This window comes from Gavia stellata, chromosome 7, assembly GCF_030936135.1.
Source record: "Gavia stellata isolate bGavSte3 chromosome 7, bGavSte3.hap2, whole genome shotgun sequence".
NCBI classification, from domain to species: domain Eukaryota; kingdom Metazoa; phylum Chordata; class Aves; order Gaviiformes; family Gaviidae; genus Gavia; species Gavia stellata.
The window spans coordinates 36,458,817-36,482,730 of record NC_082600.1 but is presented as its reverse complement, the minus strand read 5'-3'; the positions used below and the strand labels follow the sequence as shown (position 1 = coordinate 36,482,730).

The 23,914-nt window shown below is 34.9% G+C and overlaps 1 protein-coding gene across 1 annotated transcript in view; it reads right to left on the bottom strand.

Annotated features, from left to right (window-relative positions):
* The window catches only part of RYR3 (ryanodine receptor 3), a 239,895-nt gene that overhangs the window by 52,975 nt on the left and 163,006 nt on the right, over nt 1-23,914 (bottom strand). The window contains exons 54-67 of the mRNA XM_059819553.1: nt 22,789-22,878; nt 20,617-20,766; nt 18,940-19,002; nt 18,435-18,510; nt 18,142-18,265; nt 13,619-13,734; nt 13,261-13,328; nt 12,308-12,429; nt 10,011-10,060; nt 9,253-9,313; nt 8,803-9,041; nt 7,796-7,877; nt 2,463-2,593; nt 791-1,111 (exon numbers count right to left, since the gene is read on the bottom strand). Coding sequence (XP_059675536.1) covers nt 791-1,111; nt 2,463-2,593; nt 7,796-7,877; nt 8,803-9,041; nt 9,253-9,313; nt 10,011-10,060; nt 12,308-12,429; nt 13,261-13,328; nt 13,619-13,734; nt 18,142-18,265; nt 18,435-18,510; nt 18,940-19,002; nt 20,617-20,766; nt 22,789-22,878 — 1,693 coding nt within the window. The remainder of the gene's footprint in view (nt 1-790; nt 1,112-2,462; nt 2,594-7,795; nt 7,878-8,802; nt 9,042-9,252; nt 9,314-10,010; nt 10,061-12,307; nt 12,430-13,260; nt 13,329-13,618; nt 13,735-18,141; nt 18,266-18,434; nt 18,511-18,939; nt 19,003-20,616; nt 20,767-22,788; nt 22,879-23,914) is intronic.

The window sequence follows — 23,914 nt, the reverse complement described above, 5'->3', positions numbered from 1 at the left end:
CTACAAAACTGCAAGCAGTGGTCTCTACAATCAGGCAGCAAACTTCTTACTAAATTTTAATGGAATCCTTATTATTATTAAAGACCTTCCACTATTTAAAATAATACTGAAAACGTGGCACCAATGGGGCATTAAAATTCAGCTGGAAATTATTACCTTTACATAGATTTTCTTGAACCACCTTATTACGTATTATACTCTTACACTGTTTAAGTCGAATAAAATTTGGATATGGTAAATTTCTTTAGCTAGCTAGCTATTAAATGTTATAGGACATTTCAAGAAATGTTTCTGCTCATTTAATAGCTGGCACATTTACTCAGGCAAAGCAACTGATTCTGAACTTGGGTTACTCCTGGGATTATTTCACCATATATGCTTTCTTGCCCTTTTGTCCTGATTCATGAAGAGAATTCACAGGAGTTATACTCTCTACTGCAATACTCAGTTCTTAGGTGTCTGAAAAAAATCAATGGAAATTACAACTCCAAATTAAATGCTAAGGCTCTTATACACTGCATAGAGAAGGTAAGATTTTCAATATCCATTATGTTGCACAGAAAGCTCTCTGCTTACAGTGATGCTGCAATGCATGCATAAAAATAATCATAAAAAATGTTTAAAAATTAAAATATCATTCTCTTATTGTTACTTATCTACTCTTTATCTTTCTTTCCTGCTGTTTTTAATAACAATTTATTATTACTTTATCACTGGATAATATGGTGAAATATAGCAAAGTAATTAAATATTAGTAGGTACAATTACTCTTTAAAAATATTTACAGTACCTGCAATTCTTTTCATCCAAGATGCTTCATCTATTCCCAGATTGTTGTTAATGATTTTCAGAATGTTTCCAAGAATGATGCTCAGATGCTCAGATGTTATCATTGTACAGCAAGGCCCAGCACTTTGAGGAACACTCTCAGACCCTCTTTCCCACCAGTAGGATAAATAGTTGCATAGCATGGGTAAGATAACCTCAATTACGTGAGGCATTTCAGTATACCTTGCTCCAGACTCTGCTAAATCGTTAATTTCCTTTATTAGTCCATCCAACTGAGGGATCTCTGGACACATCTCTTCTACTGTATCAGGCATACCTAAAACTGCAAGGAAGGGTAGAAAAGCAAAAGATTAATTAACAATTAATTAATGTAGAGAACATCTACGTTCATCTATGTTTAAACCCTAAATATAAATAACATTGTCACTCAGGCTTTTTTCTGTCACCATCTTGGGCAGACATAACTATAGTAAGACTTTGCGGTATACACGGATCTCTCATCTCATAAATTATGTCTTTCTGATGATGTGCATATAGCACTGATGTAGACAATAGCTGCCATAAAACTATGGCTTTACCATAAGGTGTTCTGCAATTATCTGGTGAGCAGCCCAGCTATGTAAAAGTGCAGAATTGAGAGCTGATATCAATATTGGATAAACTCCAGCCATTGTTTTGATAATCATTCACAACTTTCACGTCAATTTGCAAAAGATTAAATCCACCTCAAGGAAAAGGAAACAAACAGCTCAAAATTACGTGTGAGATTAAAATTAAACTGCACCTAGTTCACGAACTCTGCACATCTATCTCCCAACACAAATGCTAGGAAAGAATTCCAGTTGTCAGATGCTTGTATTAGAAACTGAAGGGCCCTTATTCAGCAATTAACAACCCATCATAACCTAATGCCAGTACTCTAGCAAGATTCTTCTTCCACCAGAGCTGCGTCTATAAAGTAGAGCTGACAGGAAGGAAGGGCTAACACAAGTTTTTCCATAACTGCTTTTATATGGAAAAACTTATGAAGCATATGGAATCTATCTACATACTTTTTTGTTTGTTTGTTTAAAGGAACAATGATTTTGGCAGGTAATGACTGTTACACAGATCAATGAGGAAAATACTAAAATACTTTAAGATATGAGAGTAAGTCAGGAGAGAAGCAAGTGAAGAAAATCTGCATAGAAGGACTCATGCTCCTTTGACCAAGGTTTCATGGAATGAAAGTCCTATTCTGTCAGGAGTTCCCTATACCAAACTGCATTGGAGTACTGGTAAGACAACAAAAAAATATAGATAATTTCCCTGTTCACATAAATAAGATATTACACCTCTTGCATGTTGCTAGTAAGAACATAACTGTAAAATTTGCTAAAAATTTTTGTAATGTAGATATGATGTTCAACTAAGCTTCAAATATTACAATATGCAGCTTCAAAAAAGAATTCAAACAGCATGTTCAGAAAAATATCCAAATGTGCTAGGAGAAAGGGAACAATGTAAACAAGTGTCAACAAAGAAGAGCAAGGCTAAAATGACAAGTAATGAAAGAGCAATAGTAGGTGTTCTCTACTGAGGCATACATTTGGGTTTTTTTCATTATTACAATTTCTTTCTATTAGTTGGAAAGGAGCAAACACCTTTTTTTTTGCGTGAGGTATAGTACTTACTTGCTCTTTCTCTTGCACTTTTCGTGTTGAAGACAGACAATGGGTTGTAATGGTTAAGAGAAGGCTCAAGGAATGCTACTGGAATGGCTGCTGCAAGAGATGCTAAGCACTCACCAAGTGCGGGGCGCTGCCTGTATACGAGAGACTAAAAGTTACTTGAGAGGAAAAGTCTTTCACTAGGCTTTCAATGTCTAGCATGCATTATAAAGCAGCATTAACATTTATTACTGATTTAGTTTATCTTTTTAATACATTAGGAACTATTTGACAATTTTGAAAAATTGTATTTCTCACATGAACAAAATTACTGGAAATTACAGTGGTATAAGAAATACAGTTTTTTAAAAAAACAACCTCCACCAAGTATTATGTATTAAAGGGAAACTGCTCCACAGTGCAACTGTGCAACTACAAACTATAGAAAACATGTCTAGAATATGCACAAAGAATAGATAAGCAACTGCATATTCTTATTATACCTTAGTTTGCTGAAACAAGGAGCAAATGCATATAGTCAATAGGAATTTGTTTTGGCAGTCATACCCTTTTTCAAGATTTCACTTCTTTTCTGTATATACATATATATATTTCTTTTGCTTCACACATTGTACCATTTACATAGTCAAATGATGAGAAACACTACTGCTACTTATCGAAAACTGATTTCATGTCTTTATGGCATTCTGTGTGGCGTGTTCTGAAAGGGGCAATTCTGCATTCCTCCACACAACCTTCCCATGTTCCTATTTGTCTGTTTTGTGCTAGCATGAAAACTCAGATAGCATCTTAGTAAGCTGGATGAAGGAATTGGCCCAGCTAAAAATAAACCTCACCATAAAAACAGAACTAACGAAGCCAAACCAACAGCAACAAAACATGGTCATCATCTGGCTGCATAAACACTATTTACCAGAAAAAAAGACAGGGGTGGAAATGTACAGATGAAGGCACAAGGATGCTGAGACAGTCCTTTTCAGCATAAGACCAGACTCACATATGCTTAAACCTAAAGCTAAGGTGCTCTTTTGAAGTTCTGAAGCACTGTTTATACAAGATGCCTTACAGATTTTGTCATGCTTGACATACACATTGGATAAAGATAGCACACACCTTTCGTCTTTGAAGCTCCATGGTTTTTTTGCAATAGACATGGACCTATTGGATCAGGTCCGGAGAAGGGCCACAAAAATGATCAGAGGGATGGAACACCTCTCCTGTGAAGAAAGGCTGAGAGAGTTGGGGTTGTTTAGCCTGGAGAAGAGAAGGCTCTAGGGAGACCTTATTGCAGCCTTTCAGTACTTAAAGGGTGGTTATAAGAAAGATGAGACAGACTTTTTAGCAGGGCCTGTTGCGATAGGACAAGGGATAATGGTTTTAAACTAAAACAAGGTAGATTTAGACTAGATATAAGGAAGAAATTTTTTATGATCAGGGTGGTGAAAGACTGGAACAGGTTGCCCAGAGAGGTGGTAGATGCCCCATCCCTGGAAACATTCAAGGTCAGGTGGGATGGGGCTCTGAACAACCTGGTCTAGTGGAAGATGTCCCTGCTCATTGCAGGGGGGTTGGACTAGATGATCCTTAAAGGTCCCTTCCAGCCCAAACTATTCTATGATTGTTCAACTTCCAGGAATAACAACAATCTTTTTAAGATTCCTTTGTGCCAACAAAGCCTTCCTCCTTGTATGACCTAAAGTCAAAGACCGTGACCCATCTACTACCTCATCTTCAACTGCCTATGTCAATTTTTATTTCACAACCATGCTGGAATGTGAAGAGATATGCAACTATATACCCTCCAACTTCTGTTGTTGCAGGAGAAACAAATTAAATTGGCAAAAGCAATGGCCTTACAGAATTGAAAAACATTATAAAAAAGGACTTTTGTTCACTTGGGTATTTCATGTAACATGATTCACATAATATTACTCTATTTCAAGTGTGAATGCTTATTCATTCTCTGTACAGAATTACTACAGTTTACTGTTGTTTTACTGCCATCAAAGAAATGGAAAATGCAGAAATCAATTACCACAAAATTAAAAATAAACTATGTGCTCCACCTATATATCGATGTAATTTTCCTTACATTCTGACCATCCATATAGTGTACATTTTGCAACAGAATACATGATGCATTAGTATCACAGATAGCGATCACAGAACATGTCATTAAAAAAGAAATTTTTGGTAATGTTAGAATTCCTACTATATTTTAAGAGCACAGCAATGTTCTCTTCCAATTTAAATTGCAATGAAAGATGCAATATTATAAATACAGTAGATTTCATAAATTTTCCTAAAAAGGAAATTTTATTACATCTTTGCCTTCTGTTGGATCAAGAAGGAAAAATTTGGTGTGTGGAAAAATATGTGTACACAAACACATATGAAAAAGTAATTTGAAAAGACTAACATGAAATGCACTGAGGCTATTTAATCACATGCATGACAATGTCATTATGCATACCCATCTTTCTATAAGAAAGGAGGATACCAAGAAGCCAAAAGAAGAGAAGGTGAACAATTATATAACAAGGCTAAGAAAACTACTCTGAAGTACACAGATATTTTCTGTCATATGGAAGTCCTAAATATAAGAAATCAAGGGAAAGCCTATAATTTTGCAGGATGGAAATTAGAAAAGATAAAAATAATTTCAGAGCAGATAGTCACTGACATAAAAAGAAAATAATGTAAAATAAATCACTCAGGGAACTGTGTGGTTCAATAGAATTAACAGAGTAAAAGGCACTTAAAGAAAAGCCAAATTAACCCTTTAGACAAAATATGTTAGGAAGACAACTAACTGGAAACATTCGCGCCAAAGAACGAAGAAGAACTGTCAGGGGCTGATGTGCAAGTCTTGGAGGAAGTGGAAAACACTTGAAATGTAATCAAATCAATCTAGACTTTGAAAAACCAAAGCAAGATAAAAGGCCACCAACTGATGGTAGTCATGAAGAAGCATTTCCTATTACACCATTGTTATAACAGATTTTCTTGCATCTTTGGCAGTCTTCATTTTGAGAAGCCTCAAATAGGTCAAATCGAACTCTTAAACTGAACAATCTGGATATGTATGTATGACTGATTACAGCAGTTAATTTTTTCATATTTAACTACATACATTAAAAAAGTGCTATAATTTCTTAACTTATGCAGAAGTTTGTATTTCTTATTACTGATACACATATTTCATATTTGTGCTAAAAATCCTTTGGAAATGTGTTTCTATAAATTAATCAGGAAAAAATCAAGACACCATAAAGGGACATACAATCTTTGGGTACTGGGTATGAAAATGGAGTTTTCAACCCCAAATTTAGGACCTAAATTTTTGATGCAGTGAATGAAAAGAAATGGGTACCTGGGTATAGAATTCATAGTCAGAATGCCTATAGCGGTAATACTAAACTCACCAGTAGAGCATTAGGGCTCAAAGTAGCCAAGGACTACTGCATTTTGCATCCAGTCCTCAACATTTATGAACCACAGGGACATTTAGAGAAGAAAGGTCCACAGAGAAATCAGAAACATCTGCAACATACTAAACAAGCTAAACACTCTTTGTACAAAAGATAAAACCCTTGACAATGGAAGTTTGTCACAACAAGGCAGCAGAAGCAGTACAACTTAGTATTAGTCCTCAGCCCCAGCAGCCACGAGACTTGTAGAATCAGCTGAACTATTTCAGCCATGAAAGGGATAGTCACCTATGAAAAGTGAACTATGACTCATCCTGCAATGGAAGGTAAAACTTCTTAATGTCCCTGCCAAAATTCAGTAGGAAAAAACCGGAACTTTGATCCTAAATCTGAGCATTGTTTAACTTGAATAACTGCTCAAGTCTGCTCATTCATTCACTAAGTTTTGCTGAAATATTGAGCAGTGTGTTTGAAATCCTACCTCCCACCTAGACACTGATGTCTGCCTACAGCCTTAATTTATGAGCGTGAGTGAGTCTAGCGAAAACCAAACTAAATAAAATCCACAGTTGGAAACCTCTCACACAGCCTTAGAAGACTAATTAATTACCTCGGATATATCTGATCTGATCATTCTTCCCTTCTAAGAAGACAACTGCAGCAGGAAAAGGTGATGCTGCTAACGTCAACTTTTAATGGAACTGTCCCATGCTTATAGCTCTGGCCAATCAAGCGGAGGCCTGTGCTGTGAGCTCTTCTCATCAAAAGGCAACTCAAACACAATCACCTTTTATTTCCTGTGAGAAGACCCTGACTGCTAGTTAGAGTAGGGGTAAGGCACTTCCTATTTTGCCTATCAGATCTGTGTCAGAGTATTTAAGATTTTCAAGCCCAGAAAGAGAAGAACGAAAGAGTATAGCTTTGTAATTTAGTGACGGACATAAAAACGACTGAATGTGGACATACACAAGAATGAGCTTGTGCACACACGTACATGCGTGCAGAGTGGGAGGAAAAAGTCTGCCCACCAGACTGCTCTTGCATTTTGCATGAAAGAATTACTGAATAAATTCTGGAAGGAAGGATGTGGAGACCAGCATTCCTCATACTAGGCAAAGCCTCTCCTAACCAGACTACAGAGTTGTATTTCCTCCAGTTTAGTCTCTCTCTCAGGCCCCATGGATCTTAAATTTTTCATTATAAAAAAGATCATGAAAAGTGCCTAATCTAAAGCCTTCAGAAGCATAAAGAAGAGTTATGATTACCTCAGCTCCTGTCTTTTGATAGACAGACCAACAATTAGGGTTCTGTTTTCTGAAGTAGCAGATATGGGTTTGAGCCTCTTAATGGAAGAGGATCTAAAATCCAGGGGTTGGAACATATCATAGCAACTAGATGCTTAAAGGAATTGTAGACCTTACTCTTTTTAAAATGCAAGTAACTGGTAAAGTGGTTTCCTTTGTAGAGTTAAAGGCTGCCAGAATGCTCTAGATATGCTCAGGATTTTATGCTCAGGACAACTCTTTTAAGAACTCTGTATAGACTTAGATGTGAAACAGATGCAGCCTACTTACTACTCAGCCTACTTATACAGCAACATGCAGTAGCCAAACTTTGGGAACCTTAATGGCAACCCATGGAAAAATTTAGCTTTCCCTATGGGAAAAATAAACTCCCTGCAGATACACTGCCATATGTAGAATGAGTTGTTTGCTTTTGGGTTGGTTTGGGTTTTCTGTGTGTAGAATTGAACTCTAAGATACAGGCAACTACATTCCAGCTAAAGTGTATTTTAAACATGCTCACACTGTTTCAGATTCACCTTTCATTCAAACTGCTTTACTACCTAAACAATATACTCCTAAAGAAGAGAAAATTTTACATGCTGAGTTTTTCACTCAATACCTTTCAACATAGATGTTCTTCCCAGTCCCAAGGGAATAGAGGCTACAGAGAATTCTGTAACATGAAACTTGTACATCCCCCACTAGAGGAAAATAAATAGATTATCAGTATTTATTCAACTATTCCAATTATTAAACACATCTGTTTTATGCAATCTGATAGACGGTGTCTAAAACTTTTAGCGTATGTATCACTGAATGTTCTAGGCTGTCAATACTCCACACATGTGTTATTTACCTTCAATTCCTCTGACACCTGGTCTGTCATCTACATTAATTCCAAAACCTAACAGATCATCAGACATTCCAAGATGCTAGCAGATAGTTACTAATAAGATATTGCAGGTTATCACACTTGCAGAGTACAGTTTTAAGCTAAACCACATCAGTCTGTGTGCCTAACCTCTAGGAACATGATCTAAAGGCTCCCTACCTTTTTAAAGAAAGTCTTTTCATGGCTATCGATCTTTTAATTGTCTTCTGCTTTGGAACTGTGATCACACAAATACATACAAAATTTTGGAACAGCATATTGCTGAATCTCAAGGAGGTACTTCAGTAATTTTAAACTACATGATGCTAAAAATAAGGAAAATTTAAAGAACTGAAGTGGTTTTCAAATTTAAGGAAAAAACCACAAGGAATTAATAATGAGTTGCTTCCTTTAATCTAGTGAAGTAAAAATATGTAACAAAAATAAGCATAATTTAATTTTCTATAGGAAACTAATTTCATCCACATAGTTGGTAAGAGAGCACTTAAAGGGAAATTTTAATTTATCTCTCTCAATGTTTGGAGAAATATTGCACATAATTAACTTGAAACTTACTGAGTATTATTTTTAAACATGCAATAGAAATAAGGTGATGCAGCTATGCAGCTGATTTCAGATTTAATGCTGGAAACGTGTGAAAACAGAATTTCATCTTTTGAATTCATGCAATCATTACTAAAAACATTCGTATTATTATAACACAATGAACTTCAAAAATTAAATGAGAGACTTACAAAGTAAATCAATTCCAAATTGATATTGTGAAATATGTTCAAAAATTGATGTCAAGATCGGTAACAATGCTACCGTAGTATAATTGATATTCTGTGAAACACCCTTGATTTGTGTTCGTGAATGGGTAAATTTTCCTAATTTAAGATTTTCTGAAGTTTTTTCCAGGTCTTCAGCTGCATTTTCAAAAAAGGCACGCAATCCAGCTTTAACAAGCTCAGATCCTGATTTCATAACAGTTCTGAAAAATAATAAGGGAAAAATATTAACTTTGCATTGATATTTAGTAGTTGTATAGATAGTAGTTGTAGTAGTTGTATAGATACTATTGATACTGCTGATATCAATAGTTACAAATAAGGAATAAAAAAATACAGAAGCAATCTAACTGCTCCTGAAAAGCTCCGTGACACCTACATAGTTTGTAGTTGGTACAAATGTTGCAAACTTACCGTGTGTCAAGAGACTGTGCTAAGATGTGCAGGCAGTTCACCATTGTAGCAGAATCACTACCTGGTTAGAAAGAGATACTATGAGAGTGCAATAGCATAGAAAATGTAGGATAATCTAATGATCCAAAATGTCATTATTAGAGATGCACAGGTTAAACGAGACATGACATAAGCCTCCCACCTTAGGCCACTGGAGGGACAGTTAGGTCTGGTTCTAGAACTAACTTTCAATTTCTTAAGTCCATTTCCATACAAGAATTAAAAAGAATAACTAGTGTCTACTTATGGCTCATTTTCATCCTTGACCCTGCAACATTCTGAACTTGCTATCTTGTAGTACATACATTTCTTTTACAATTTTCTTACCAATACATTTGAAAAAGGTGTGTTATTTTTCCCTACATCCCCCTAGCCTATTGAGAAATTAATCTGTTGGATTCAACAGGTGGATGACAGAAATCAAAACAATTAGTGTAAGATGACTTTTGAAAAGCTAAAAGTAACCGCAAAGACATGAGATTTTTTAAAGGAGTCTGAAAATCCTAGAAGCTGCTCTTTCTTCCTGCTGCAACACTATGTATTCTATTAACTTTTAGCTACAGAGCCATGTTCAATGCACTCACTAATTGTACTGGAAGGTTATGCATAATTTTATAGAATTTTGCCTATAGCTTGTGAAAAGCTTCAGGTAAGACAGAAGCAATGGTTATACATTCTTTATCTTTTTAACTTTCTCGAGATCTTTCTTAACAACTTACCAAAAAGTGAGATCCTATGTCTAACAAGAGCAGCTAGTTTGCAGAACAGGCTAAAGTAGAAGAGAACAGAAAGAGCAAGACAAGACAAGACAAAGATTAAAGATTTATTTAGAATATGAGGTAAAGTGTAGTAGGAATAGGAAAGAGAAAACACAACATAGCTCCTGGAAAGTGTATTTTGAATCATACATGATGATAACAGTCAGTCAAATAACTGCATTAAGCAGAATAACTTTTTGAAGCTTCTGGATTCTCTCGTTTTCTAAGCTTCACAACTTCAGAGATAACTTGAAATGTGAAACCTTCTTTTGATTACAGTGGTTTCCAACAATTGCATATTATGTGGTTGAGTCATTCTTTATGGCTATTACTTCTAAGAAATTTTTTTTGTGAGAAGAAGAAAAACTGAGTAACATTTTAGTGTTTTAACTTGGCATTCTGCAGGAAATGAACATTATAAATCTTCATACTATTTAAAACAATTTGCAAAGATACCCTTTGTAAATAAATAAATCTGTGTTTAGCTGATGATAAGATGAATCCTGATATATATACACACTAGAAGAGCTTCCAGCAAGTATGTCAGAAACTTGCATATCTAACCTATCTGTCAAAATAATAGGATCATTAAGAGAAAGAAAAAATCACCAACTCTTTAAAGATTAAAGGGACTACTTTAACTTCTAAGAACAAAGACAGCTAGGCAGACTTGTTTATCATTTGTGCTATACTTTACAAATGGAATTAGGACATAAAAAAATGAAGCAAATATACCTTAGGAATTGGTATGGTCTCTTACTAACAACAGATTGTCATTGTTATCTTCACAATAGCAAGGAAATACTATACTTCCTATAAGATGAAAAAACCTGATAATCACTTTTCTCAATGAAGAATGGACAAAGAATTACAAGATTTCTGAATTTATAATAGCAGATATGCAGGCTAGACATCTAACTTCCTTCATGTGCCTTTGTAAAGGCATTTTGTACAACCCTAGTAAGCATCTTTCTAGCTTTATTAAGCTGACCTGACTGACTTTAGGGAAGTAACAGGAGTATTCAGATAGGAAGCATGAAATTGAAATGAAATGAAACTTCCATCCTCCTGAACTTGAGCTGACTTCCCCAGCTACTGCAGGACTATCTTGCACATTTGTATATAATATATCTGAAAGCTCAGTAAAGCAGAATCTTAGGGACTTAACAGTCACTCTTACAGGCAACAGCTATGTAAAGAATACCACGCACCTAGAAGATGGAAACAAAAGGGTAAAAATAATTCAGATAAATGCAAAAATAGGTTGGAAGATAAATTGAAGAATGGAATCTTGGAAGTTCAGTGCTAGGCTGATCTTATGTATCCATAAGTAAGTAACCTTTACTTTCAAATTTTATATCTACTCTTCCGTTAGAAAAAGTAGTCAACTCTGGTCAACATAGTGAGGGAAAGCAAAAGAAATTTGAGAAACGGACAGTTAAAGTAAGAAAGCATGAGAGTAAAATACAGTTTGAAAGATTATGCTACAAAATTTCCCAAAGAAAATAACTAGCAGCACACCTTTAAGGGGAGAAAAAGATTGGCAATAAAAATATTAGATGACAGTAATAGTGAAAACCAAATTAAATATTAATTTTTAAATGTTAATTGCAGAAAAATGAAATTCAGATTTTTGTAAAGGCAACACATTATAAATTAAAAGGCAACTGTCTCTTTTTAATTGCGTTTTCTAGAATAACTTTGAGTCAAATGGCTGATTCCAACCAAATATGAAACAGTACAGACATCCAAAAATTATTAAATTCCAGCAATTTTTGTGCAGGGGCAGAAGTAATTTTGTAGAGAAGGGAGAATACATAATTACCCCTAAAAAGCTGCATCATGGCATTTTCACTTTTTTTGATATCTGAAAATTTAAATGTAAGACCATTTAATGACCCAACAGTGGGATAAGCTTCAACCAGAAACTGCCAGCAACAATGAAACACAAACCCATCAGAAACTAAGTTTTATTAGTTCCATTGCTCACAGAATCATTTATTAATGTTTTTGATGTTATCATCCACAATTATATATTGTAATATATATAATTAGTATATATACTTAATTCTTTTATTATATATTGAAGAATACTAAAATGAGGAATTCTATTCACTCACTGCCATTCTGATAAAGAATAAACTATTCACTTTCTGTCTAAGGAAACAGCTTTTGAACTATCTTTCTCTTTAATCTAAGAAGATACCTTTAGTTATCTACACAGAACCCTCCTGTGTATATCTTAATTTTCTACTTACCTTGCTACCATTTCCTTTTCCTTATTTGATGCATATCCGCTGCTACTGAGTGTTTTTGTTGGAGAAGACAGGAAGTAGAGGCAGTGATTTGTAAAGTACTGATCAACTAATGGTAAAAGAACCTAAGAAATACAGATACAAAATGTATTTTTCACAGAGCACAATGGTAAATGTAGCAACAATGCTCTGATTGGTCAAAGTTCATTCAAAGAATTTTAGAAGTTCTGTAACAGTTGTATTTTCTCATTTCACACACAAAGTCATGTAAATTAAAACCTTAAGTCTTAAAATTTTACTTAAAAGTTACATAAATAAGAAACGGAGTTATACAAATCTGTTTTGGATCTAATATTGCAGGCTTACTTTTCTCACATTCAACAGTGATATTTATCACTGAACTAAGAGGACCTTTCCTCTCCACTATTTACATAACTGTCCAGTACAGATATAAAAGGAGAGTGCTTTTTTTTTAAGATCCTAAACTAAATCCTAAATGCACCTTACTTCAAATTTGATTATTGACAACATTTTTCTTATTAGGTAGACAAATGTGTATGAAATTACTATGCATAGGAATACTTCTTCCTATTAATTGAATGATACTATGCACTTTAGTGATATACTGAGGCAAAAATTTCCAGAAATAATTTATGTGTTCAGTGAGAGTATTTAATTTCATGTAGTAAATAAGCTGCCTTTTAATTTCTATGTTCCTTCTCATGTAGAAGCAGATATATTGAAATATTTTGAAATTTTTGAATCCAGCAAATATATTGAAATATTTCTGAAGATATTTTGAAATATCTGTTAACAACATTTAATTGATTACTTACCATGAAAAAAAATGGGAAAGATACATTTCTATTACCTGAAAAGCAGTCTAACATTACAAATTTCCATGTTCTGTATAATGGAATGTATATGTACATTAGTTGAAATACTAAATCACTCACTTTGGCAAAGAATTTTATTTCTTGGTCATGTGGAGATTTTTCAGTTTTTCCACTGGTTACAATGGCTTCTGCAAGGATACAATCAAGGCAGACACGAATAAGAAGTTGTCTAACAATAAATAACACAATAGCTCTTTGATATAGCCTTGCAAACTTAGTTTTGCTGAAATACAAATAAACCAGCAGAAACAGTTTAGCTAGTTACAGATGTCCAAGAATTCAATCTGCAAATTAAAAGACAGAATTTAAGTTTCTTAAATGCAATAAAAATAGTGGTTGCTACAAATTTAAATTTATCAATCAAAATATTTAAATATTAAAAAATTTCATTATTTTCAAAATAAAATCTGCAGCTTACCCAAATGAGCAATAAACTCTTGAGCAGAATCAACATATTTTAAAATTTTCTTCAGAAACTTAAAGGCAAACCTCTTTTCCATGGATGAAGCATCCAACTCCATGTCATTCAGACCCCTGTTTTAGAAAGCATTAAGATAAATAGCATTGATGATGACAGTAGTACAAATAAAGACAGTACTATGAAGCATTCCATTCCTTACTATCTTTTAATTATGGTAAATTTTCATAAGAAGGAGAAAATGACCTTCCATAGCAACTCCTAGTTATCAACTACATAGCAAGTTGATAACAAGCTATACATATACTGATGTATAGCAAGAAATGTTAAAATCAGTTCGTGTTTCTCTAAGAGGTATAATAGCTTTGGATTAAAGTATCCAAAATATATGGGGTTTAGGATAAGAACTTCAGAGAGCTATCTTATTGCACAAATGAAGCCATGGTACATTTGAGTCTAACAAAGCAATGCATTGGCCACTCAATTTCTACTGTTGGCAGATTAAAGTGCCAAATGTTTAGGAAGTCAGCAATCACAGCTTTACAAAATCAGTTTAAGTACTACACTTCATTTCCTTATTCACTATTAAATTTCATTTTTGTCCTTGAATTTTATGAAAGACTGAAGTCAAAATGACTTAAGCTACTGAATGAAAACCTAAATGCATGTAACAAACTACTATACTCTTCAAAGTATATGAAAAATTTCAACAGTATGCGATACTTTCTAGAGGGGCATGTATTATTTATTCTTTGAGATAAATTCATGACCTAAATCATGACTGGTGCACGCAAGATATTAAAGAGGAATAAAAACATGTGTGGTTGGCTGTGTCTAGATATAAAATATTAATTTTATTTTAGCTACAAATGAAACCTACCTCACTGAAATTCTAAAATTCTTTAGGATCACAGAAAAATTTAGGTTGGAATGAACCTCTCAAAGTCATCTGATCCAAGTCCCATCTCAAAGCAAAGCCAAATTCAAAGTTAGATCAGGTTACTCAGAACCTTGTCCAATAATGTACTGAGTATCTTCAAGGACTGAAATCTCATAATGACTCTGGAAAGCCTACTATAATGTTTGACCACCCTCACTGTGAAAAAATAAGGGTGAAATATTTTCATATATCTAACTGGAATTTCCCTGGTAACAACTTGTTGCTTTTGATGAGATAGTGTTTGACCTCATCCTCTCTATAACCTTGCATTAAGTAGTTGAAGACAGTGGTAAAATCCTGTTGTAGCGTTCTGTTTTAATACTGAAAAAAATCTAGCCTCTCCTTAGAGCCTCTCCTGGCATGACATGCATGCCAATCCCTGAAGCATCTTGGTAGCCTTCCACTTGATTAACTCTTTTGTCAATGTCTTGCTTAGCACTGGTGAGTGCTAAGCTGGACAACATACTCCTGATATATACCTGCAGACTACACTTACAGCCTAGTATGCAGTCAGCCTTCATCATCACCAAGACACACTCCTGATTCACATTCAACTTGCAGAATTCAAAGTGCTTTTCTGCACAGATGCTGTCAGGCTTAATTTCTGTATCCTGGGGTTATTCCATCCCATGTATAGGACTTTGCATTTACCTTTGGTCAACCTCACAAGAGTTCAGCCCATTTCTCCAGCCCATCAAAGTTCCCTCTGAAAGACAGTCAAACTCTCCAATCTATTGCTAAGGGTTCATTCCACAAAATTGCTAAGGATGCATTCTGTCTTGTCATCCAGGACATGAACAGGGATTTTTCTCTTTTTCTTTTTGAAGTCATATAACTACAGATTTTTAATTTATTCTGTTTTCAGACATACTTGTTTTTACAAGACATTAATTCTTTCTTCTGCATTTCCTTGAGGTTTTCTTGTACATTAGTTTAGCTTGCAACTTCTTCGTAGTCTCTTTATTCCAACATTAAGACAACTAAACTGTACTTGAGATTTTCAGTTGATAGATGGTGGCCTACACCCAGGACATCTAACTGGCTTGCCAAGTGAGGAAGTAACTGAGTAACATTAAGGGAAACCTCTGGTTAGCCATAATGGCTACTTCATTTGCTTCTGTACAGACTCTTCAAATAGTAGTAGATAGGAAGACTCTCCGTTTACCAATTAAAGAAAACGACCTGGCTAAAAGAGATGCAGAGACTACAGAGGGGTTTAACAGTATGTGAGAAGTAGGAAGAAGTGAGGAACTGGTAGTTTGTGGCACTGGGGCAAAAGCAAGAAAGGAACAAGAAAGCAGGAAAGTTGCTGGACTCACTGTTATGGTATGGACGAAATGATCATTTGTCCTGAGATTCCTTAGCACTGGTGTAGGAGTAAATTAGGGAGAATAAATGGAAGATTAGACTAAGAGTTGAAAAACAGCTGTGAATCCAAGGAAAAAAGTAATTCTGTGGGAGAAGGCTGATGCAGCATAGATTTTAACAACAAAAACCTCTAATACTAAAGTGTATGTTCTTGACTATGTCAGAACGTGGGTAAGAGGACAGGAACGGTTATAGTCTGGGGGCACAGAACCAGGTAACCAAGGAATACACTTCAATCCCATTTTACACATAAACATAAAAGGACTCTAACCTTTCATCTTACAGTTTCATTTTAAAAAAAAAAAAATCTATTTGAAGAGTCCTAGTTTATATACTTTTATGACCTCCTATTAATTGATACCACATGTGTAATCAAATGATTTGGTATGTATAAACAGCTATGTATGGTTGACAGGCATCTCCTGCTGCTTCACTCTCACAGAGCATAATGCAACTAAGTATTTATCTGTATTTTCAGTGAGATCACTATAAATTTTCAGGTTTTGTGTTTATAGTAAGTCATGGTTGCTAAGAGATTACATGTACTTTCCTAAATATTGAAAGACATTGGTAGTTCTGTTAAGTAACAAAGATGACATCAAAAGAACTTGTAGAGGTTTAAAGATGCCTAACAAAACACCATGTTGTTTCTAGCATATACTTGAGTAAGGCCCGAGAGATTTATCTGTATGTCATAAACACCCAAAAGTGCTTCAAAAGTCTTCTCAACAAAGAAAGAGGAGTAAAAATCCAAACAGAGGCAGATGGTATATGTAAAGTACAAGCACTGTGCTGCCTATATGTTTCCAATTATAAAGCATTTCCATGTTTTAATGATTAGTCCAATGTTTTTAAGAATGACATTCCAGAAAGGGGAGAACTGCAATCAGTACTTCAAAAGATTTTGTATATACTTAAAATATGCACATACTCATCTGAAGAAAACACTGAGAAAAGAATAATCTTGATTCACCCTGATATAGACAATTACTGCAAACTCTTTGCCCATACCCCATAAACAGTTTGAACCGGCTTTATCAAGTTGACTTGTCCCATTAGTTAACACCAGAAACATTGTCTTTATAACCCAAACAGATGCAGCTGCAAAGAGATATTAAAACTAATATCCGAGCAATTCCATTGGTGTTTCAAAGGACCATTCATTTGCAGGAACTAAACCTGCTTTTTTTATTCAATGGCTCTAAAGCAATTATGGAGGATATAAAAATGTTTGGTGGCATACCTACGTTTTGATTTCAGGCTGAGAGCCTACATATGTGGCAGGAGGGAATTTTTCTCTTCAGTGATGCGGAAATGTATATTTAGAGCTGTGTTCTAGTATCTTAAGAAATGTTATTAATTGTTGAAGCCAACAAAGTTACCTTTTGCAGATACTAATAATCAATTTGCATAAATTTATGAGTGTATACTTTCACTAGAGACACAGACTTGAAAAGAAGAAATAAATGAAAACAAGTAAGATCTGACTCTATGCACGTACAGAAAAATTTGTTCATCAATACAGTTTCGTTTACAAAAATGCTTAATGCCAGCAAAATTGCAGCTTCCTATGTGCTCAGGTGTTTTACATGCAATAAAAGATGATAGTTAATAGTACAGTAACTCACAATTCCATCATATAAAACCAAAACCACAGTATAATAAAGTTATTTTAATTTCACTGACAGTGTAAGTCACCACAGGCCAGCTTATTTCCAGACACAGCAATTCAAGTTAGAGTACAACTAATGAAGTCTGCTCTTCTGCTTGAGCAGAAGTTAAGGATGAAATGCCCACAAAATAGCCTCTTTGTCTTACTGCTTCACAGAACTCAAACCAACATTTTTCTTAAAAACTGGATTAAAAAGCACTTTTAAATAGATATGTTTCATAATCAGACCTCAGATTTATTTTCCCATGATCCTTACTGACACTGCTGGCTGCTAATTTAGAAGTTTTGAATCATCTGCTTCTTTAATTACACTACTGTTGAATTTTGTATTTACTATGATCACATACTTACTAGAAGTGCTACCTGTCTACACTATTTCAGAAGGGTCTGTCTAAACATAAAAATAACAAGGACTCTGATTTACAGAAGATATGCCAAATGGTAATTATGTTAATAACTAACAGACTGCATTGAGATAAGGACAATCATAATGGTTTGCGCACTGAATGTAAGCAATTATCTCAAAAAAAATGTGCAACTTACCGAGATATGATTATACCATTGACTTGAAGGAATTTAAACAGCTCTTGTGCCTTTTCACGGTCCCGTGATTTCTCCTTGGCTGTCAATGTGTCATAAGGTACCAATAAAGGATGACTACCTCCACCTTTAGTAAGTTGAAAGAACGGTAAGTTTTTCTACTGTAAGATTTATTTTGCTTCAAGTACAGAAAGCAAATACTCAATTTTGATTGTCTTACACTGTCTTCTTTCAGACTGTTTCTTCTCCCTCATTTTCCTTGTCTTTTTTGTGTGGTTCACAGGATTCTGGCTTACCTTTGCTTTCCAACTCCATTTTCTTCTTTTTGGCCCATATATTATGGTAGTTTTCTGCCATTACCTCAACCATTCCCTACATTACCACCAGAAAAAACAAGATGCAAAATTAAAAGATGACAAATAAAAATTCTGTAATTCTACATAATTTTACAGTCTTGAGTAAACTCGACACTCTTGGGGTAAAGAAACATCACAGTTAAGTGTCATTTCTACATTCAGCTGTTCTTTGAAGTCAGCACAGGCACAGGATACACATAGATCACATGCTTCCCTAACTTCATGATAACTTTTTCTAGGAACTCAGGAAGCACCAATGGGATAAACAGTAGAAATCCCTTCTTTAAATATGTAAATAGTATGTCATGCATCTTTCTACAACAGGTTATCACAACCACAGTCACAAATACACTCATAATACCTAAAAAAATTAAATTCATTAATAATAGAAAAACAAATCTATCAATTCTTTTCAGCACAACATATGCAAAACACAAATACAAACCTGAAGCTCCCTAGAAAGCACCACATTAGAAAGATCAAGTGGTGCCGGGCTATACCCATTTCCCTGTGGGCAAAAAAGAGAATTATTTTCAGATAAAAGTATTTCAGGTAAAAGAATCAAATATTCAACTACAACATCTCTGTTGTTGATCTGATTAGAGTAACACCATTCACATTTTTAAACTTTCTTGTAGAAACTGTGTTCACCTTTTGTTCTGCAATGTGCTGAAGACACACAGGATGATTAACAGAATAAATTTGCTGATGTGGAAATAAGAAGGTTGCTGCAGATACTTCTCTCTCTCTATTCGCAACAGATGGCAAGCTGCTAAGAACTTTTCAGGCTGAGAGAGGAGACCAATCATGAGGTACACAAGATGTGCCTTCAAAACATGACAGAACAGTGTGGCAATAGCCTGAATGAACCATATACTAAAGACAAGACATCACAACAAAAAGTTAAAATAGGTTATTGTCTTGTGGAATTTATAGACTAAGAAAAAAGAGGAGTGTGATATATTTATGCTGTCTTTATATGTTTAAAGTGTGAAAGCTCCAGTGCAAGAAACGTATTAAGCACATGTTAAATGTGAAAGGTTACATAAAAATCAGTGATTTCAACCACGTACTGAAGTTAAACATGTGCTCAAATCCTCTACTCAATCATGTCTTTACCATGCATCTTCTTGGGCAAGAAGGCCCAACTGCAGAACAGGTTCAGCTGGCTGGAAGCAGAGATGCCAGAGACAGGACAACTCCCTGTAAGGGAGTGAAGTTTGCTGAAGTGATAAGAAATGTTGAGGTATTGCCTTGTAACAGAGTGCTCAGGGACCACTTTTACAAAACAAAACTGGTGCTGGGGAATGAACCCAACACAGGCCTAAAGTGCCTGATGCTGATGCTCAAAGGATCAGTGCTGGTGCAAGCGTATATAAGGAATCAGCTCGTGACACATCGTTGCACACTCCTTGCAGAACTGCTTATGGCGGTAAGACTCTGACCAATGCATTGCTCGTTAAATCTCACTAAATTTGAGTACAAATATGTGTTTAATTCACCTCAAAGGGTACAATAAAAATCCCCCACACTTGTCATAGTTTTAAACAGCTTTCCCCCCTCCAAGACACAGACATATTGAACAGCAGTCTCAGCATGCTATTACAAAAAACTACAAATTCATTAGTCTATATCACATCAAAATGCTAGGTACTATGTAATCACCTGCAAATTTTGCCTGTATATTTAATAAAAAGTATTAAATGCGCAATCTTCTTTGTCAGTTGTAATTATAATCTTGACAAAAGCCCATTTCAGGCTTTTCTATTTGACCAAAAAAGAAAATTACTAGAGTTACTTATTACAAAATAAAAGGCTTTAAATACTCTGCCATGTATTCTTTGAATGACTATATGAAAACTCTCTTCAGGTTGTCTGAGAAAATGAATTGATATGGTCTCTTACAGCCTTATAGTCTTAAAAGTTGTTGTCTTTTTGGATTCCCCTTTTTAGTTTTACTGCACAGTTTTTATTATAGTGACGTGACTTCCAGTCTCAGAACTCTAACACTAAAAGTTTCTTTTCATTAAAAAAAATATAAAATTAACATGACTTTATATAATTTCTAAGTAAATTAACAAACAAGTCTTTTGCTTTCTAAATTTAAGCAATTCCACCTTACCTGGCTAGACTGAGATATGCTGCGGAGCTTTTCATTTTCACGCTGATGTATTATTACTTCTCCTCCTTCCTTGGTCCTTTCTAGGCTCCATCCCATGGCCAACATGGTTTTCAGTGATTCTCTGGCAGGCCAACGATAAATTTCCTTTTCCTTTAAAGAAAAGAATGTAAAATTTCTCTGTATTTAGCAAGTAGTAAAAACTCAACAAAAGTATTCTGATCTTCTATAAACTGTCACATGCCGCAAAAGTAAATAAAATTTGTGTATTATATCTGAAGACACGATAGAGTTTTTTCTACCTGAGAAAGAAGCTTTAAAATACTTACAAATTTTTTGGTTTTATTCTTAGTGGCATTTATTGCTGGGATATGCATTAGAAAAGAACAGCACTCAAGTGAGCTGTGGAGCAATAATGTAGTTTGTATATGGAAACTTATTAATTCATTCCTCCAGCCCAAAATAATAAAAAAATGATGGCACTACAAGTGCTATGAAATTAGTTAGGCAAGTATGTACATTTGAACGCATCAGCACATGAGGCCTTTTTAGTCTTCCTATATCTATATCCTTTCATGGATACAGAACATTACTGATCTGTACACCTCTTCATATAAATACAGCCATCAATAAAAAATTAGGGAACAGCCTGTATTCCAACACTCGTTTGAAAAGTAAAGGTGTTATAGAAAATCTGAAAAGTTGTGGCAAAGAAAATTCCGAGTATGTCATATTAAGATTTCTCAAACCAACCTAATAAAAGTATTTCAGTTCTTACCATAAATAAGAAGTTTTGTAACAGTTACTTAACATGACAGTTTTTATGGAAAGACCTATTTTTAGGTTCAAAAGTTCTAATCTGAGACAATTCAGAAAATTCTTTTTGAACTGCTTTAGTAACAACGCAACCAACAATACTTCAGCTCCTCTGCAAAGATTTCAAAGCAATTTACAAACCTTGGGAAATTAAACCTTTTGAATCCCTCTTAATTAATTTTTGTCATCTCCATTTTCTGAAAAGGAAAAGTGTGGTAAAGAGGGACAAATGTAATTGACTTACTTGAGTCACCCAATGAATCATTGCAAAAATATGTAACTGTTCTGACAACTAGAAGACTGTCGTGGTTTAAGCCCAGCTGGCAACTAAGCACCACACAGCCACTCACTCACTCCCCCCAGGTGGGGTGGGGGAGAGAACCAGAAGAGTAAAAGTGAGAAAACTCGTGGGCTGAGATAAAAAGAGTTTAATAGGTGGAGCAAAAAACACCGTGCAGAGAAGCAAAGCAAAAGAAGGAATTCATTCACCACTTCCCGTCGGCAGGCAGGTGTTCAGCTATCTGCAGGGAAGCAGGGCTCTATCACGCGTAGCGGTTGCTCGGGAAGACAAACGCCATTACTCCGAATGTCCCCACCTTCCTTCTTCCTCCCCCAGCTTTATATATTGAGCATGATGTCATATGGTATGGAAAATCCCTTTGGTCAGTTGGGGTCAGCTGTCCCGGCTGTGTCCCCTCCCAACTTCTTGTGCACCCCCAGCCCACTCACTGGTGGGGTGGGGTGAGGAGCAGAAAAGGCCTTGGTGCTGTGTGAGCCCTGCTCAGCAGTAACTAAAACATTCCTGCTTTATCAACATTGTTTCCAGCCCAAATCCAAAACACAGCCCCATACTAGCTGCTATGAAGAAAGTTAACCCCATCCCAGCCAAAACCAGCACAAAGACATTCATGCCTAGTCAAGAAATTCAAATAAAAAATGCATTCGAAATAGTTTATATGTTTTTCCCCATTTTCAACTGAAGCATCTCCTATGCTGTCTTTAAATTTTTCTACCATCTTTGAAGACAAAATTGCCTTCAGATATGTTAAATTACACTTTCACCTAAAACTCGGGAGTTACTGCCAGTCATTCCTCATCCATGAAGGCCTGAAAACCCTGTGCTATTGATACTTTGAATACAAATTGGCCCAGGCCTACAAACACTGCCTAATGGAAGCAAATTATACGAGACTCTGTGTAAGATTAACTAAACAACCACTTTAGCGTATAGATGTTGCTATTCTTAAGTGTAAGAATTCTAATTTGTCTCTCTTCCTTTTATAGCATATATTTGAAATGGATTTTAAGTACACAAATCAATCTACTTTGTATTAATGCAGCTGAAATTTCCTCTATTACCTTTTCAGTTAAAGTTTTGAAAGGTCTTATTAATGGGTGAGTCTTCATATTTTCATCCAGTGAAACACCGTATTTCCATCCACTATTAGTCTGAAAAAAAATAATAGTGAAATAAGATGAGAACAACATAGATAAGTTTTTCATATTGACAGTTTAGTTTGGCATTTTGAACTGCTAATCTACTCCAATAGCTACTCAGTGCCACAGAAATTTCTGTTAAAAGAGCATGCATCCATCTGTGGATATATCGGCGCAAAACATGGCCCAAACAGATTAGATTACATCTATGAGTAGTAGGTCTTATGCAACGAGTTCTGAGCCTAATATATATTGGCCCCATTCAAAGAGACTCCTGCATTAGGACGGTACTGGCTAAGGTAAAAAAAGTGTCATTATTCTCTGGGAGGCTGAAGTCAGCAACACAGATAAGAAAATGTAACGTTAACAGATCAAGCACTAAAGAACGTAACTTTAATGAATCCTTTACCTCAAACAATATTAACTAAAATTTATGGTTTGAGATTAATGTGTGTATATTTACATACCTGTATAGATATACTTTTCTCAAAAAATTTGCATAAATAACCCCACACAACAACAGAATTGTTACTTCTATATAACTGTTCTATAAAATTGCTATAAATTTGTTATTGTTATAATAAATTACTTAACCCCACCTCTATTTTTTCCCTTGAATGAAAGAAGTTTAAAATTCATACTTGGGTTGAATGAGTGACTCACTCATATCCAAACACTTCCAACAGAGTTATCAAAAACTGCAACAAATCCATCAAACTTAATTTTGCTCGAATTTAACTCTAAAAGTTATATTTATTAACATTCAAATCTATTTGAAAAATGTAACTCTAAAAAGGCCTTTATTAAATGTTTCACTGTAACATCAAAAAGATACAAAAAAATCACTTAATATATACTGTCTTGTCTTACAGCTATTTTGAAGTAATGAAACAGACACATAACACAGTGACAGAACACTTGGAAAATTATAGAAGAAATCAATACATAACAGCCTTCTTAAAGCTAAGAAAGAAAGAAAAGCTATTAAAAAGGACATTAGACTTCCCAGGTACTCTCTTAGATCACAGAGCTGCTGCAGTAAATTGAG